Source organism: Convolutriloba macropyga, chromosome 3 (assembly GCF_964194025.1).
Source record: "Convolutriloba macropyga chromosome 3, txConMacr16.3, whole genome shotgun sequence".
Taxonomy (NCBI): domain Eukaryota; kingdom Metazoa; phylum Xenacoelomorpha; order Acoela; family Convolutidae; genus Convolutriloba; species Convolutriloba macropyga.
In genome coordinates this window covers 48375584-48395556 of record NC_134470.1, presented here as the reverse complement: position 1 = coordinate 48395556, position 19973 = coordinate 48375584, and the positions used below count along the sequence as shown (strand labels likewise).

General features: G+C 35.2%; 1 protein-coding gene across 1 annotated transcript in view; it reads right to left on the bottom strand.

Annotated features, from left to right (window-relative positions):
* LOC142337107 (uncharacterized) overlaps positions 1-19973 on the bottom strand; it is an 84976-nt gene that overhangs the window by 17301 nt on the left and 47702 nt on the right. The window contains exons 3-7 of the mRNA XM_075386198.1: positions 18909-19425; positions 17157-17345; positions 11591-11716; positions 11369-11478; positions 7520-7692 (exon numbers count right to left, since the gene is read on the bottom strand). Coding sequence (XP_075242313.1) covers positions 7520-7692; positions 11369-11478; positions 11591-11716; positions 17157-17345; positions 18909-19425 — 1115 coding nt within the window. The remainder of the gene's footprint in view (positions 1-7519; positions 7693-11368; positions 11479-11590; positions 11717-17156; positions 17346-18908; positions 19426-19973) is intronic.

Below are 19973 nucleotides of genomic sequence, written 5' to 3'. Positions count from 1 at the left end.
GTTAAGTCAAGAAAATTGACGAACAGGCAAAAATCGTCTAATACTTATGACAACATATAGTGTCAAAATTAAATCCCACTAGCTATGAAATTGAACCAATAAATAATAATGAGACCTATTACCTTTCCCTTTCTGAGACTAATTAATGAGAAATCAACAACAACCAACATACAGGAAAAATTCAACAACTCTTTCGCTAAATTTTAGTAACCAAGATTGTTAAAATCATAACAACCATTAGCTATGAACAAACATAGCCGGCAGATTGCCGGAATAGCTGCGAAATAGACTTGCGTGCCGTAAAATACAGATGGAAAAAGATACAGAAGTGAGTTGATAATAGTTATCGCCGCCGCCTATAAAACTTACAAGTTTATTTCAAAGGAGGTTGTTTTTGGGTGCAAAAAAAGTTTCCCTGTCGCGTCTCGAACCGGCGATCTCCGGATTAACAGCCAGTCGCCTTAACCACTCGGCTGTCGGACCATACAATCTGTTTTCTTACAATCAAATTTGTTTTAGGAACACATTCTGTTTCTGAATAACCGCAATTTAGGTCACGCAGAAAGCGTGAAATCAAGCGCGAAAAAGCCATTTAAGCAGTGACGAGACAGAATGTTCTAGAACAAATGTAAAACGAAAATGACGCGTCAGACGACGAAACAAAAAACATAGCCGGAAGAATTCCGGAAGCGACTCGAAGCACCAAAACTTCACAAAAAGCTGAATCCATTACCTAAGAATCAGAGAACCACTACAATTAGATTTCTAATCACGGCAATTAAGACAAAAATAATACATGATTCTTCCTTGTTGTATATATGCTAGACAACATGATTTCATACTAATTCAAAAATTAAATTAATCATAGAAAAACAAAAGCAACAGAATAAAATTCAAAGGCAAACAATCGTCTAAAAACAATACCAAGCCCGGAAGAAAATTGCAATGAATAGTAATAAGTCGAAATGTTGGAAAAGACTTTCTAGCAAACTCCCAGTGCTGCCTTATTTTGAATTAAATCAATTGCAAACCGAAAAAACCAAGATCTAAGAAAAAGCTGAATTCATTTAAATTTTTAACAACTGAAAAAATCAATATAACGAATACAAAAGTAGGTGCCAGGACAAAACTAGAATGATACAAACGAGAATGTGAAGAATATGGACACAATGTTAGGAACACCGTAACAAAAAGACCAATTCTTGATTTTTGAAAGTTAAAAATCAAATTTAAAAAAATCTAGAAAAACGAGTACATTTCATTGATCAGCATTCGAGACATAGAAAAGACAACGAGTCATTCGAGACAAATATCCAACATGCTGAACAGAATAAAACAAGAAAAAGCAAGAATTTAGACATACGAAACAATGAAACATTTTGCAAAAAAGTGGTCAAAAAATATTTAAGACTGCATTTATGAAAAAAATTTCTGTTTTTTTCAAAAACTTAACACCAAAAAACGATTGAATTTTTATTGAAACGAAATTAAAGTCCCTCATGTTCCCCAAAATACTATTTCTAGTAATTAAGAGCAAAATACAAACAAAAAACTGAAAAAAACTGGCAAAAAACTACGAAAATCGGATTAGCAAATGCACAATTTTATGAAACAAAATTACATCGAGGTAGAAAAGGGCATTGAGTATATAAATTATCAAAGGGAAGTTGCCATATTAACTGATTTTTGACAAAAAACAGCTAAAAGTTTCAAAAATGAAGAAATTAATAGAAAAAAAGCCAAAAATTAACTAAAAAATCAAGAAATATGTGCCAATTTCGTATTTGAAACGCAATTTCAGGCTATGAAAAATACTGTGCTATCAATTTCCGGGGTTTACATTTCAACATAGCATCAATTTAAAATTATTTCTACAAAAAAACCAAATTACAAGCAAAAAAACTAGGCCACTTAGACGAAAAAACGGCTAAAAACGGTTATCTATATGTGCCATTCAGTCAAAAACTACTTTTCAATGTCAGAAAGTCATTCACTAAACGCAGCGCATGATCAAAAAACTTCTTTCGCTCAGAAAAAATTAGTTCACACTGCAATTTTACTCGCTTTCGCTTTTAGGTCAAAACATCGTCTGAACGAATAGTACTTCCGGTAAAAAAAAAACCTTAAGAAAACCAATACTCCTCTTCGAGTCGTAAAAACCAAGAGCACCGCAATATAGCTACGCTCAGCTTACAGCTTCGCAGCTATAAAAAACCATTTATACGATTCCTTTATGATTTATTAGCAACCCATTCCCCTATTATGAAGGAGACTGAGCGATAAGAGGACAGAAATAAACAAACCGACTAACGTCGGCTGACGTTCACTCGAACGACAGGAGGGGTCTAGCTTAGAAATATTATGTGTGTGAATAAAATCCGACCTCCTCTCACAAGGGTGCGAAACAGCGACCTCCACGATAGCAATCTCACATCTTAACACTACGCTACATCAGCTTTGATCCCCAACCGCTCACAATCGCTTTTATATTAGCAACACTTCAGTTCTGAGAGCATTTGTCATCACTCAAAAATGAATAGTAGCATGAAAAAGTCACTTGAGAAGTCAAAGAATGTTCTAGAAAAAACCCGCAAAAACGGTGAAGCAACAATTTTGCAGAAAAAAGACACACACGTTTACAATAACTGCTTCAAAATTTCCTTCGAGAGCAGTCAAACGAAACATAAACCGACTAACGTCGGAAGCACTGCTCTCGAACGACAGGCGGGTTCGCAACATCAGTTAGAGGGGTTGTAGGTTCAAAAAGATTCCACGCCACTGGAGCGGTCAGCCATCTCACCTACGGCGCTACATCCGCTTTACTGCACCCTTTCACACAATCGGTTTCATCTTAACAACGAATTTCATTTCAGATGGAGAGTAATTGAGATAAAATCAAGAACTCAAGCATGAAAGTCATCTGAAGGCGGAGAAAATTCTAGAACAAAGGCATAAAAACAGTCAAGCAAAAATTTTGTATAAAAAAGACCCATGTTTACAATAATTGCTTCAAAATTCATTCCAGAGCAATTAAAAATAAGGGCAGAAATCAAATTCACCAACAACATATGACAAAAAGAGCGTCAAAGTCACAAAAGACTTTAGCCGACCATCGAAGGATTGAAGTAACATCAAACAGGCTCTTCAAACCAACTTGCTTTTTCGCTCCCTTTATTACTCCAACAAAATTAAAATCACCCTTCTACTTTGACTTCACATTGGCATGAAAAAGTCATAAAGAAACTGTCAACAATATTGCATCTTTTCCGTTTGCGCCCCCCAGCTTAGTGCGCGCATAATATTTGCACCCCCCACAAGCACGTACCATATTTTTACATAATGATTTACTATGCAATGACACGTGCTCTGTAACGGGGAGGGGGGGTGCATAACGTACTGGGGGGCACAAACGGAAAAGATCCACAATCTTTAAGACAGCTCGCCAATAAAAATCCAAATCCTTTCCACTGTAAAAACATAGCAGAAGTTATGAGCTACAATTCAACGAATTTCAATTGACTGAACAAAAAACTAGACCCAGAAATGGCTTAGAAATGATTCGGAAAAGCATTTAGAAAAAACATGAAAAAACTTAAGACACTGTAAACAATTGCCGCACCTGAACAAAAATAGAGAAAGCGAATTTTTGTTGAAACATCGATTACTCACTCTGCTTGAAAATTTGCTTAAAAAATCTTCACACAGCGAAAACAGTTGCCTTGTTGCTTCACTTCCTGTTTCAGCTGCACAAAAATCGTCACTCCAATTTGACTACAAAAACCATCAAAATCTGAAATGTTTCAAAACACGACTGAAAGAATCCAGAATCCACTCGAAGTAAAATTTAACTACCGCCCTAGCATTCCATTAACTGACAAAACTGATAATTTCACTATATGATTCAATTCGAAACAATAGAGGGAGGAAACACATGATCAGAGACAAAGAAAAATTCGTCAAAAATTTTTGATAAGTTGCCACCCCAAAAGTATTGTTTATAATAAAATGTTTGGAAAATTTTCATTGTGGTCAACAAATGAAAATTAAACTATATTATGAAAACATGACCAACGATACATCTCGGAAAATTAGAAACAAACTAACTACTAACGTCGGGCGAACTGCTCTCAAATGACCCGCGAGCTGTTGGCTTCGTCAGTAGCTAGCCAAGGTTTAGTGAGGCTAGCTTAGCTGGTTAATTGAAGGGGGCGTTAGGTGAGCACAGCGGGGGGGAGGAGGGTGGTTCAGCGGTAGCAACAGTAGGGGGACTGTGGGGGATTGGCTGCACGAGCCCCTTACGGCCTGAACGATGTGCAGGGGGTGCGGACTGGGGGCGGGGGAAGGTGAAGTGAGAGGGGGCTGATGTGGGGGAGGTTGGTGGTTGTGGGTGAGGGGTGTTGTGGGTAGGGAGGTGGAGGGGAGTTGTGGCGGTCCACTTCTAAGAACTGCCCTCCACACCATAAGTATAAGTCTCCAAAACGGTTTCTGTGAATCGCATGCTTGGAGAATAGTGAGCTGAAAGGCTCTAAGAGCACTTAATGCCCGCTGGAGGATACCTGTTAATCCTGTTCTTGAGGACGAAAGTGAAATGGGTCAGACTAAAAATCGCTTCAGCAAAAAATCTCATTACAAAAGACCGATAGGGCCAATATAATGGCTACAAACTTCGTTTGAGAGCAATTAATTAATTACCGCGCCAAAAGAAAAACAAAGGTCAAAAGTTGTTAATTTTTTAATATTAATCTCTAAAAATAATGAAGTCTCAAAAAACGTTCTCAACGCTTTAAGAGACACTTCCTGCTGATTCCATAAGCACTCATACGATAACCAAAAGCAGTAGGAAACACTATCCCTACAAAAATCTCTAACAAATAATTGACAAAAAAATTGAGCTTGAAACAGATTGACTTAGAAACAGAAAAATTAGGAAAAAATTTGAACCTAGTTGGCAGATTGGCGGGAAATGGCCGCCGTTAAGGCACTAGACGTTGGCATTGAAACAGAAAAAAAAGACGAGATTGAAATTGCCAAGATTTCCCTAAGTTTCAAAAATTATTCTAATTGAGTGTGCAATTTCAGTTAGATTAGAAACCTATACTTAATTCAGCTTCTAAACTGAATGGTATTAAGCTTAATACTGAAATCTGCTAGCAATAGCTCTAATTAACTTTGATAACCTAATGTACTATGAATTTACGACTGCGCTTTATCCCGTTTTTTTTATTTTGCACTTTTGACATTGACCGTTTTCGCTACATTAAGTTATTCAATGCGTGCAAAAATTTAGATTCAATTTAGTTGAAACAGTGAGTGAGGTAAACCAGAAGTCAAGCGTGAAAATCGTTACATATGTAAAAACGTTACCAAAAGGTAAAGCGAAATATAAAACAGCAGGACAAGTCCTGACGTACAATTCAAAGAATTTTCATTGACTAAGCCAAAAACTAGACCTAGAACGGACTATGAGTGAATTGGGAAAACCATTTCTAAAAAAATCAGATAAAAAACATAGCTGGCAAATTGCCAGAAAATAGTCGCAATAGCTTCATAGATCTGTAGTCTCAAAAAAAGGTTAAAAAACAGACCAAAATAGAAACTTATTCCTTTCATTAAGGGCTGAGATTAGGGACTAAATTTTGATTAAGAATCTGTACAACTTACTGACTGCTGCTTCTATTAGCTGCTCTCTAAGAAACTTCATTTAGAGTGACATACGCCCATTTGACCTTATCTCTTTGAATTAAAGTTAATAAAGTCAATTTCAAAGTGAGGAAGTCATTTTTGAGAGTGAGGTAAATCAAGTGTGACCAAAAATTTAATCACGCGAATGAACAAAAAAAAACTCACTCCAACAAGAGCGAAAAATGACGTCACGCATGCAATTCAGTTAAAATTGCATGGACGAATGAACAAAAAACAGATTTGAAGTGGTTGTGACGTCATCTGGTCGTAACAAAAATCGTGACGATGAAATAAAAAAAAAACCAAGAGAAGGCCAATAATAGCCTCAGCTATCGCTTCGCGGCTATTAACAAAATAAACTACATAATCAATGTCAAAATTCCGCACGTGAACAAAGAAATATTAACGAGAAATGGACATATGGTTCAAACAAAAAACTAGGCCTAGAATGAACTATGAATGAATCGGGAAAACGATTTAGAAAAAAATCAAATCCAAAAAGTCGAAAAAACAGTCAAAATAAAAAAAATTGCCGCATGTGAACAAAAAAACCACTAGCCAGAAAGCGAATTTTTGTTCAAACACCGTTTTCAAAAATTCAAAAAAACCGCAAAACCAATCGCTTTTTCGCTCCACTTCTCTACAATTCAAAATCACTACTCCAATTTGACTTCAAAAATCATGAAATTTTGTGAACAGAGCTTAAAAAAGACAGCGCGCCAATACAATTCAAATTCTTTGAATTGTAAAACAGGAGAGCGCGTGCCATATATTAGAGATAGAAACAGATACAGATCTAAATTGAAAAAAATCGACGCCGCTCAAAAAACTTTGTAAAAAACATTCAGCGAATAATTAATAAAGCTTGTTAAAATTCATTCCGCAGAAGCCTCTTATTAGGGACCTTTACTGCACATAAAAGTTCATTTGACCTTAAACAAATTCAAACTAAGCTTAAGTTTTTAAGTGCAAAAGTCATTTTATTGAGTGAGGTAAGTCACGTATGATCAAAATCTAATCACGCAAATAACCTAAAAGCTTTTGCTAGAGCGACTGAGAAATGACGTCACGCGCGCAAATGCCGTTAGTGAGAGGAAGAAGTCATTCAGAAAATTTGACTTTTTCAGCTTTGCTGTGTGAACAAATGTAAAACGAAAAAAGAGCGTCAGACGACAAAACAAAAAAAACCAAGAGCACCGCAATATAGCTACGCTCAGCTTACAGCTTCGCAGCTATAATAAAAAATAAGGAAAAATTTGTTTATATTTAGCCTCCATTCTCCAACTAAAAAAAACCTAAGTTAATATTAGCGAAATCAAAAGGCCACGGAAACTATTATAAAAACTACTTTCAACGGAAAAAATTACCCCCAGACAATTAAAACAAGAAAAAGAGTTAAAAACCGATAAAACACGTCAAAACTACGAAATCACAAAAATAGCTCAAGATTGCATACAAAAGACTGATGTATGATTGAGATGATCAAAAATGCTCCCAATTGTACTGTTACTTGTTAATATGGTTTAAAAAATTCTTTGCCCGAAAAAGTAAAGTAAACACTTAAACCGCGCTTTATTCCTTTTCTGCATTGGTTTTGACATGCTGTTTTAAATACACCCCAAAAAATATCGATCAAAAAGGACGCTCCACCAATACTCCTCGTTGAGTAATGAAAAAGACGTATAAGGAGAGCGCCTAAAAGATAGCCGTTGAGAGGCTGACGGAGGCTATTAAAAACTAAAACGCCTTTTCGAGTTTTAATACGACAAGTTTACAATACGTGCTTCAAACCTCGCTCGAGAGCAATTAATCAATATCAATGTTAAAACATTGTTACCTGTGTGGTATAGGTGAGTCATTAGCAATGGCCCAGGAGGAGTGATTGTTGTACTGCACTAGGAGAGACCTCTGTCTCACCAGCTGGCCTTGGCCCTGACACTTGGTACACTTCACTGAACCCCTCCCCTGACACGCACGACACTTATACGGCTCCAGGGCAAACCCCACACCCTTAAACGAATTGGCGAAAAAATAACCAAATGCCGACGGATAAATTGATCTAAAAGACAGGCGATATATAGCCGAGAATGTTCTCCATTCATGAAGGCATTTAAACGGTCAAATCTTAAAGTAATACGAGCCTTACTGATCAACAAATTCAATGTTGACCATAAGTCCAACTATATGTTAGCACATGAATCTTAGCGGCCTGAGGGGGGCTAAGATTCATTGCTAACTTATTTAGAGAACCAAAGGGTACGAAGGGGGTTAAACTTTAATTAAAATTGAAATTAAGAGTACAGTTTCGCAAATTATTTCGTCAACTTTTCTAATCTTTTCCTGTTTTTCAGCTATTTAAATCATTTTCTGCTCCAATTCGTCATCGCTATCGAAATTGTTGCTATCATGAGACCTTTTTTGCTGGGAAAGAGGGGGTTGGTGGGGGGGGGGGGGGGGGTGGAAGCCTTTTAAAAGTTGTGAATAAGCCAAATGTTTCCGTTTCAAAGGCCAGGCAAGTGTTTTCGTTTCAGGTTTTGATGGGAAATGTCAAAAGTATTAGTGGGTTTGGCCTCACCGCCAAAAAAAATTATGTTTCCTTACTGCGAGCGGGCCGCTAAGTTAGGGCCGCAAAACTTAGCATTCCACTTTTGCACGTGCTAATTGCACATGCCTGCCAGTTTTAGCGGCCAAAAAATTCGTACCCTGGGTTCTCCAATCATACAGACTATTAAAATTGATGAACTCTATGCGATATTACACTGTAAGAAGCGCCTAATTAGCGCATAGCAGAGTTTAAAATTTATTACAAACAACTAAAGTCATTTTGAGAAAGAGCTAAGACAAAGAAATTCACTAACATCTGGTTCCAGTACAAAAAATAAGACAGAAATGAAGAAACATACCCGGCAGACTGCCGGAAAATAGCCGCCGTTGATTCCAATAAGCATGATTGGGATTGAAAGAATAGATATTGAAAAAAAAAGATTTTTGTACAAAAACATTTTTTAAGTCCGCTTTATTTTGATGGCATTTCGTCGTTGAACATACTTCTGCTTCTTAGAGAGAGGCTACAGGGGCTACTATCAATACCAATAAGCATTAGAGATGGTAACTAAGACTTATAGGAACGAAGTTCAAATAGCGGGCATCTAAAATTGGGCTTTATGGGTTTATCCCGTTTCTATTTCTGACTTCAATTTTTTATATTCACTCTGTTCATTTTGAATTGCTTTGCTGTGCAACTGATGTTGAAAATCACTTTTAGCAGAATTAGAGAAGAGAGAAACTAGCCTAGAGAAGTCAAAAAGATTTCACGGAAAATGTTGAAAAAGCGGCAAAATGAGGTAAAGCGAAACATTTTTTTGTTCGACGAAGTAAAAACACATAGCAGGACAAGTCCTGACGTACAACTTAAAGAATTTTCACAGACTAAACAAAAAACTAGACCAAAAACGGACTATGAATGGATTGGGGAAACCACTTAGAAAAAAACCCGATCCAAAAAACCGAAAAAACTGTAAAAATCAACTTGAAATTGCCGCATGTGAACAAAAAACCACTAGCGAGAAAGCGAATTTTTGTTCAAACAACGTTTTGTCACTCTACTTTAAATTTAGAGCAAAAAAATTTCATGCCGCAAAACCACTCGCTTTTTCGCTCCACTTCCTGTTTAGGCGTGACCAAAATGACTACTCCAATTTGACTTCAAAAATCATGAAAATGTGTGAACCGATCTTAAAAACATAGCAGGACAAGTTCTGACGAACAATTCAGAGAATTTTCATTGACAAAACAATAAACTACTTATAACGGACAATGAGTGAATAGGGAAAACCATTTCTTAAAAAATCAGATGAAAAATTTAAAAAAAAAAACAAAAAACTGGTGTCAAAATGCCGCATGTGAACAAAAAACCACTAGCGAGAAATGAAAATTTGGTTCAAACAAAAAACAAGGCCTAGAATGAGCTATTAATGGATTGGCAAAACCATTTAGAAAAAGAACCCGATCCAAAAAATCGAAAAAACAGTAGAAATCAAAGTGAAATTGCCGCATGTGAACAAAAAACCACTAGCGAGAAAGCGAATTTTTGTTCAGACACCGTTTTCTGACTAATTTAAAATTAGAGCAAAAAATTTCAAGCCGCAAAGACACTCGCTTTTTCGCCCCATTTTCTGCTTCGGCGTGACCAAAATCACTACTCCAATTTGACTTCAAAATTCATGAAAATGTGTGAACAGATCTTAAAAAAAAACATAGCCGGAAGAATTCCGGAAACGAATCGAAGGAGAAAATTGCCCATACTTATGACTAAACAATTAGAAAAACAATTATGAACCCTGACCCTCCACAAATGCCATAAAATATTTAAGGAAGAATAGAAACGGCATTCAAACAAATTGAACAAAAAAAACTAGAAAAACTAGAAGTTTTTTTAAATTGAGTTTTTTAATAGTACAAGGAAACAAAATTCCTTTGCAATTAGAGCAATGAAAAGCTCGCAAAACAATGGGCAAGTCATAATAGGCTAAAAAGTTTTGTCTAAGATTAAAAAAGAAAAACTGCAAAAAAAAATGAAAAATGGTTTAAAATTTCTCAATTTTTGTGTCAAATTTCCTAAGAAAAAAGTGATTTATACCAAGAAAGCTTTAGTCAATTGGTATTTGAATACTCCTTAAGTAACAAGCTTCAAATCAAATACCACTTAAAGCATTAAAACAAAAAAAGCCAAAAAAAATCATTAAATTTCGTCTAAAAATCAGCAAAAACTGATCAAAAACCTCCAAATTAGCATCAAATTCAAATTAACTTGTTGAAACCTTCAATTCCTATCAAAACAAGCCTAAAACTAATACAATATCATATTCAGACCTCATAACCATCAAAAGTTGCAAAAAACTGCTTTCAAAAAGCCGCACGTGAACAAAAAAATTCGGTCGTTTAGAGAAAATTTTTTCACACATCAATTTTTCGCTCTCTCAAAAACAGCGGTATGAACAAAAACCACTCTCTTTTCGCTCCGCTTTTCACTTTTGTTCAGCACCAAAATCACTCCAAATTTTTTCACGCGTTTCATTTCCCGCTTCAAAATTCACTCCAATAAAATTGATTAAAAAAAAGACTTCTCCAATACTCCTCTTCGAGTCGTAAAAAAGACAGCGCCCCAATACAATTCAAATTCTTTGAATTGTAAAAAAAATAGGAGCGCTATAATAGCCGGCTGAGAAGATGAGGGCGGCTATTAAACAAAAATTTGCAAGGCGTAGAAAACTGGAGGGAGGAAAAAAGCAGAAACTTCAGCTTTCCGCTATCACAAAAAAATATGCATTAGTAATTCTGGTCCTTTTATTTTAACTCAGCAAACCAACATTTGCAAATTCTAAGTTTCCCAATTAGTCAGATCCCGAACCAACAAAAACTAAGGCAGCGGGGGATTACACCACTGCAAAATTTAAAAATTAAATCAATTCCTGCAAACCAATTGTCCGAAAATGCATAAAGAGCAACAGAACAACGTGAGAAATCACTATAGGCAATATTTATTGAGAGCAGCTACATTTTTCCCAAAAATTTATTATTTAAGGACTTTCTAGTTCGCATCTTGGTAAGAGGAGAATTGTGGAAAATTTTAAGGCCGTAAGATCAAAATAGTCTCATTAAAAATATAGCAACAAAATTTTCTAACCTGGCAGTCATCACACTTCACTTGTATCTTGCCACTCATAATGGGGATGTCATTGTTCCATGTGTTGTCATAGTCAGCCCCATTGTAGTACTGTTGCACACTTACGGAACCTGCTCAAAATTTTTGTCAATGCATCAATATTTAAATTCGGCGAGTTTTTTTTTTAAAGATTGCAACATTGTTCGCAAAAAGTTTCAATTGTTCATTAATTTGGACGGTTACCGTTAGCGTTGCAGTTCCCACAAGAATTCCATCGTTTTGATTTAGTTTTGCAAACTCTGCACTGTTTGCTGCCTGTCCCACCACACCAACTGCACTTGCTCACGCCCCCATTTCCCGCTAGACACGCTTAACACACACAAAAATATTCCACTACTGTTTCATTAGCATCGGCCCTAATTACAAACATAGCTGTCATATTGCCGGACCACGAATAGGTTCTCGACACCTTTAGTTTTAAAGACCACTACCACTAGTAACGAAGAGAGAAAAGGTGTTTACTAAAAAAGGATTTCACATTGTAAAATTTCAAATGATGCAAAAGAGCTTTCTAGTTCGGGTGACTTATTCAATTTCAACTAGAGTATAGATTCTCGCTTTAGACTTATTAAATTAAGCGAACGCAGAAGTCATTTTCTTGAAACAGGTAAGTCATGTATGCTTTATCACACTAAAAACTCACACCATCCTGATAATAAAAAATGATACAATGCACACCATTCAGCTGCAGCGGGGGTAGAAATCAGAAAGTCAAGAAAGAAAGGCAAATTTCGATAATATCCAGAAAAGTCAGAAGCAAAACATAACAGAAGCGAAAAATTGAAATTTACAATTACTTCCTCATCCGATAAAAGGGAACAAGACCACCAAAGAAGGTCTCTTGTGCACTGGAGAAAACGCAATCGCTCCTACAATAACAAGCAAATCATAATAGGCTAAAAAACTTCTGCTATTTGGATCGAGCAAAAAAAGCAAAAAAAGGAAAATTTTCCAAATTGAGAAAACTACAAAAAATTGCTTTTTATCGACAAAACTGCAATCAAGTGCTAATTGAAAACGCCTACGAACAAATAACGTGGATTCTATTCTCAATAGACGCTGTAAAAAACATGAGCTCAAATTTTTAAATTTTTTTAATAACAATTTTAGTGACAATTTTTCAAACCGCAATTCCTCGCTCTCTCCAAACTAATGAAAAAACGATAGCCGGTCAGACCTTCAGTTTTGATCAGCAGCAAAACCACATTTTGCACGCGTTTCACTTCCAGCATCCATTTCACTCCTGAAAATTGTTGGATTTGAAAGCAGCACTGAACCAAACAGAACTAGAAGCCAACAAAGCCGCTCCCAAATTTATTATTAGAGCAAACATTAGTCTACTTATAAACATCAGTGAAAGAAAAAACAAAAAACAAGAAAAAGCAAAAAAATGACCAAAATTACAGAAAAGAATAAATAAGAAAAGATAAGAAGAAAATAAGAAGAAGTTGAATTAAAACATTGAACTCTCACTGCTAAACAACAGATCAAATACACAATTCTCAAAAACAAAGAGAAACTAGATACACATGCTTCAGCAAATAGTTAAATAAAGTCATGTAAAAATAAATATTGCCAAAATTGACTCAAAAATGACTCAAAACAATCCTGATTATCAAAACGGCTATTGAAAGCAAACACTGTCTCCATTGACTTTAAAAAAAGCCAAACAATTCCCAGTAAGCATCTAAATTCAGGCTTTTAAGTCTAAATATCATTTAAGAAAGCCAAAAATTGATCTGAGCTCCCCAAAAATTTATTATTATTGCATGCAAGAAAATCAAACTGACTCAATAAAATATCGAAATTGAATAAGACGCATGCAAAAAAACCTGCTGAATTACTGATTTTTTTATACTTACTTTTCACGCTGAAAAGTAAGTATAATAAAATTGTTTGATACAATTGTGCACTGCAACAATTGTATCAAACTTCAGTCACTCCCTTAAACTCTTGTTTCTTTTCATAGATCCCCTATCAAAAAACAGCCGACTAAATCAGGAATCGACGCCATGAATAATTTCGTCGAAAGAAGTAACATTTGAACGAATTTGTTTATACTAGAACAGTAAAAGACAACCAATTAATAAGATTTGAAATGAAATTTAGCCAAAAAATAAGGTAAACTTAAAAAGCAGAAAAATCAAAATTTTTCCTCAATAAGTGTAACAAAATTTAAAACCCTCTTCACTGCACCTAACAAAACTCTCAGTGGCTTACACAATAATAGGCAAGACATTAAGTAAGCTGACTTCTCTAATTTTGAATCAACGAAATGAGAAGGACATCAAAAACAAAAGCTTATTTCAAAAAAAATTAATTTAGCGGTAATTTGTTATGCATACAAGCAAACGGAATCTCAATTCCCAATAGATTCTTTAAAAAAACAATGGGCCAAAAATTTTGCAAAGAACCTAGAAATCTGAAAAAAGTATTTGGTGAACATCCAATATGGGTAAGACTCCGAGAAACTGCCACGAAAACTTCAAACGCTATCGAAACAAACTGAATAATACAACTACATCTTATGAACACCAGAAGACATTTAGAAAAATCAATTGGCAAAACAAAAAAAATGCTCGAAAAGGGCCGCACGTCAATAAAAAACTCCGTCTCTTAGAGACAATTTTTCACATCTCAATTTGTCGCTCTATCAAAACTAGAGGTATGAACAAAAACCGCTCTTTCGCGCTCCACTCTTCAAATTTGATCGCCAGTAAAATCACGTTTTTCAAGCCTTTCACTACCTGGATCAATTTGACTTCAGAAAATTATTGATTGCACAAAAGACTGCTTTTCAAGTCGTAAAAAGACCACGCAGGTCACCAAGCTTACAGAAGTAAGTCATGTGTGAGCAGCACTATATTATACTTATATGGATAACCATCTTCAAAAGTGTTTAAGTTTTGGTGTTTAAAATTTTTCAAAAAATTTCAAACACTGAGGTCTTTCCAGTAATATAACTTTAAAATTATAAGGCTTGGATGACCTCTGTTCAATTTCAGTTAAAGTTTATATTCTCAATGAAGAATTAAAAATTTGCAGAAGTCACTTTATTGAGTGAGGTAAGTCAAGCATGCTCAGCTTAAAAACTTATGATACGATTGACCTATAGATCTATAGAGTATGCAGTAAAAAATAACTTAGCGCGCACAAAATCAACGGCAGAGTAGGATATTTTGTCAAAAAGTCTCAATTTGAATTCTTGACGCGTAACCAAAAGACGACGAGTTAAAAACGCAACAGGACAAGTCCTGAACTACAATTCCAAGAAATTTCACTGAATAAACAAAAAACTAGGCAAAATATTTACAAGGAATATATTGGTAAAACAATTCAGAAAAAAACTTTTGTTCGAACATCGTTTTTTCACTCTGCTTGAAAATCAGAATGATAAAATTTCACGCCACAAAACTACTCGCTTTTTCGTTGAACTTCCTGTTTCGGCGTGGCCAAAATCATCATTCGACTTTGACTTCAAAATTCGTCAAATTGTAAAAAAAACCACAATGAGACCCACAATAGCCTCGCTATCGCTTCGCGGCTAATAATAAAACATCATTTTTTCGCCCTCACTTCAACACGTGACTACAATCATTTCGGGAAAAAAATGAGCAAACACGGGCTAAAATGGAATTGAAAGTATTCAAAGATAACATAAAAATGAATAATGCTGAGATGTTATATTTAGATTGAGAATCTGTTAAATTTATTGCTGTTTCTATTAGCTGCTCTCAAATAACCTTCAATTAGAGTGACACATACTCACTTGACCTTATCTATTTGAATTAAAGTAAAGAAAAGTCAATTTCAGAGTGAGGAAGTCATTTTTGAGAGTGAGGTAAGTCACGTGTGACCAAAAACTTCATCACGCGGATGAAAAACTCGCTCCAATAAGACTGAAAAATAACGTCACGCACGCACGCGGTTGAAATTGCATGCACCAATGAACAAAAAGCAGATTTGAAGTATCGTGACGTCATATGGTTCTAACAAAAATCTTGACGAAATAAAAACCTTAACCGGAAGAAATCCGGAAGCGAGTCGAATTGTCAGAACTACACGAGGAAAACAATATTTACAGCTGGAATTAATACCTTTTTTGATAAAACATTAAATCTTCATCTCATCAGGTTTCATTAAAAAATTGGTAAAACTTACTAATTAAAACACCACTGTCACCAAGAAGAAAATTTGAGCACCGAAACAATTGGAAAGAGATAAAAAATAAAACAATTACAATATCATTCATTTAAAACATCAAAAACGAACATATTTAAAATATAAGAAAAAACGTTAGCAAAAAACAACTGAAATATTGATACCATGAAAGTAAATATTACTAAACAATTCAGTAACGTTGAAAAAGGCCAAAATACATAGGACGGTCAAATACCGATAGGCTCAAAAAACTGAGAGGGCAAAAAATTATCAACAAACTCAAAATACAAACCTGAAAACGACAGAACCACATTCAACCGTGCGACCCAAAAGACGTCGTAAAAGCATAAGGCAGGTAATATTCTTCGAAACTGAACTGGATTTTTCAAAAGAAAAGGAATACTAAAATATAGGACTCAAAAAACACTTAATGCTTATTTTTGGTGTCACTACAAGATACGGAAAGAAAAAACATGAAAAAACAAAAAGACTAGTTCTTGCTTTTTGAAAGTTAAACTACCGACTAATTTTCGATGAATTGCTCTCGAACGATAGGCGGAGGTAAATTTTAGGCGTGTAGCTTAGAATTTTGGGTACTAAAACTCTGTATTGATAGGGGTTCGAACCCGCAACCTCCAGGATAGCAGTTAGACATCTAAACTATTCAGCTACATCCACGTTATTACGGCTAAAAATCACTTTTATATTAGCAACAAACTTCATTTGAAAATGAGAGCAATTGAAATCACTCAAAATATAGAAGTGAAGCTTCAAAGATTGGAAAGTAAAATTTTTTGCAAAAAAATGTCAGTATTTTTTCTCGAAATTGCACTTATGTACAATTCAATTAGTAGAATTAGAAAATTAGGATCCCTTACGGTGCACAAAAGGACTTTCTAGTAATTAAAAACAAAAAGAAACAAAAATGACAAATTGGACAAAAACTGCCAAACTCAGGTAAGCATGTATACAATTCTATAAAACAAAAACCTCGCGTTATACAGTGACATCAAAAGCATGAAATATCAAAGGTAAGTTGCCATATGCACTGATTTTTGACATAAATACTCGAGATCCAAAAATGAAGAAATTAATTTAAAAAAGCCAACAATGAACTAAAGAACTGGGAAATGTGCTCAATTAGAAGTTAATACGCATTAAAAGACTCTCAAAAACAATGTGGTATCAATTTCAGAGGTTCACATAATACAGCTTCTATTAAAAATCATTTCTACAAAAAAAACTAAATTATTAGCAGAAAAACGGCTAAAAATGTTTATCTGAATGCAGCATTCTGTCAAAAAAAAACACTTTTCAAAGTCGAAAAATCATTAACTGAACGGAGCGCATGATCAAAAAACTTCTCTTGCTCAGAAGGCAATTTTACTGGCAAAAATTAGTTCACAAGACAATTTTACTGTTTCCCTCTAGGTCAAAATGCCGTCTGAACGAATAGTACTGAAAACCAATACTCATAAGACAAACCAGCCATCCCTTTGCGGCTTTTAATTACTTTCAACCAATCAAACTTAAAAGCCAAATTCCTTATAAGAGAAAGAATAACGACTCAATCTCAATCATGTTTTACCTGTTTTGGATGAGCTCTGAAAGTAATCATCTGGCGGCATCCATATGTCCCAAATGTGTCCTGTGTTGAGCTTGCTCAATGACTCTCCCAGAGTCTCAACTTGCACCTGTCCTGTATCATCAGGTGATTTGTCATTTAGAGGTCTGGGCGTACTGTGTCCGTTGTACAGCACTGCACCTGATCCAAAACCTACAATAGAGAGAATACAGAATATGGCTAAAATATAGTAGTAGCAACCGAAGCTAAATGAAGAAACATTTTAAATTTGTTACTATTTGAGAAATTAACAAATGTTTCCAGGAAATTGCATCAATTTTGCTATCATTTATTTTCGAATATCTCAACTCTCTTTCAATCCAAGCATTATTTGGTAAGTCTGTTTGGTAAGAAATGATGGAGCTTGCATTTATCATAAAACCGCTACCTTGTATCTTTTTAAAATTTAGTTTTTGACTCCATTTATCTGGTTTTTTTTCCATTCTCCATTGTGTGCAGAAACCAGAAAACACAAAGAGGGGTAATAAGGAGAGCTTCCCTTAGTTATCATAGGCCACTGTTAAGATTTTTTAATAATCAGCACATTTCATTCCATTTTAGTGGTAAATTGGCAGCAATTAAGTTCAGTTGTTGAAAAATGTGAATGAGATGACAAAAACTGCGGTGGCCTCCTAGACCTGGAACCTCAAAATACCAATGAAAAAATTAAGACCGATGAAAAAAAAACAAAACTATGCCTCAACGTGTAATAAGTCTTGTTCTTAGAAGCTGCCCTTAAATTACCTTCAAATAATTAAACTATAAAAAAAGCTCCAAATAATAAGATTGAAGTGTCATTTTTTGACTTTAAATGATCAAAATAAAGTACTTAAAGTCAATTAGAGAGTGAGGAAAGTCATTGGTGACCAAAAATTTTACTCACTTGCACGAAAAACAAATCGCAGTAAGAGAAAAACGTCTTCACACATGCAACGCAGTCGAAAAATTGCATCAAGGAATAAAAAAAGCTCTTTAAAGTGAACGTGAAGTCATCAGGTCGTCACAAAAATCATGACAAAAAACCAAGAGAATGCCAATAATAGCTTGCTATCGCAACTATTAATCAAAGAGCCAAAACTCAAGGCTCAAAACATAAAACGATAAGTCAAAAACTGTTGGGCGAAAATTGACTTACAAAGAGACGACTAAAATAACTAATCTATGCTCAGTTCTGCATTTATAAAAACAATTATTTCACTTTAATACGCAAAAATTCGAAAAGAAGTAGCTGAAAGAAATTCAACAAGACTACAAAAACATTTCTTCAATTCTACTAATTGCTCACATGATGCAATTATTATTCGTGTGCATGCTTTTCTTCTACAATATAAATTTCATTTGCAAAATTGGTCAATTTAGAACATCCAAATTTGCTAAATAATTTACTTAATTCATTTTTTTTCACGTTGAAGAAATTTTAAAAAAGAAGAACGCAAATAGTGGGACAGAAGTCTTAGACGAATATCAAGTGGCAAGAAAAATCCGACAACAGCTTGAGCTGGGCGGTAAAAAAACTATAACCAAAGGCAGAGTCGCAACCGTTCAACGTCCCCTTCTTCAAAAAAGAGGGGACGCTGCACTGCACAACTAACGGCTAATTTGCAGAAAAAAAATAAAAGGAAACAACTATTTCCATTGGAACCCCGTGACACGGATGGCGAAAAATCATTATCCAAATTTCCATGATTTTGCTTTCTTGCATCGTTGTCTTCTCACCACTGGTGGCTGTTGTAATAGAGGTTGATGGCGTATTGTTGTGTACTTTGTTTTCAGGACTGCTAGATGGTAAGGAGATTTCTGGATTGTCGACTGCGTCGTAAAACGGATTCAGTTCCACTTCAACTGATATCTCAGACAAATCCGCCCCATTGTTCTCCGCAATGCGCTCTAGGGACTTGTTCTGATAATGTGACGGAATATTAGGGCGTGAGGATGTGAGATTTGGCTGTAATGACGTCAAGCTTTGAGGCAATGATGTAAGAGTTGAAACTGGTGATGAGATCTGTTGTTGGGATAACGACAATGCGTGGTTGCTTAATTGCGGTGTTAAGTTTTCTGGTGGATTTGATGCGTCAGGTTTTTGTTGCTGAGAGTAGGGTTTGATCTCTTCTATTACATCTCGTGTTTCATAGAAAGACAAGAGCCGATATTTCAGGGCAAATTTACTTTGAACTGAAGTAATGTCGTTTGCTCGCCTCAGTTCCTGTCTGCGACTGAGGCTCACACAACTCTTCTAAAATGTAATGTAATTGTACATTTTTGTAGAAACTGAACGAAAAGTCGAGGAGGTGCCACTTTAAGGACACCAATATAAGTACTACAAGTGATATCCCCGTTTATTGCTACAATACGGTTTAAAAATAATTCACTTCATTCTCATATGCAGGCGTGAACATTTTAAGATTAATAGCTAGGAGACAAAACAGGAGATCCCGATTAACAGAGGATATATTAGGGTTAAACGTCAACAAAAATAATGACAACGTCTATAAACGAATATAATAAACATTCCCGGCAGATTGCCGGAATATAGCCGCCGTTGATTTCCATAACCAAGATTGTGATTGAAAAAAAGAAAAAAAACTAGTAAAACAATGATTTTCGTACAAAAAATTTTAAAGTGCGAACTAATTTGATATCATTTTGGAGCTGAACATACACCTGTTTGTAGTGAGAAAATTCAAAAATCATGAAATACGTGAACAGATTTTTTAAAAAAAGACAGCGCCTCAATACAATTCAAATTCTTTGAATTATAAAAAAAATTAGGAGCGCTATAAT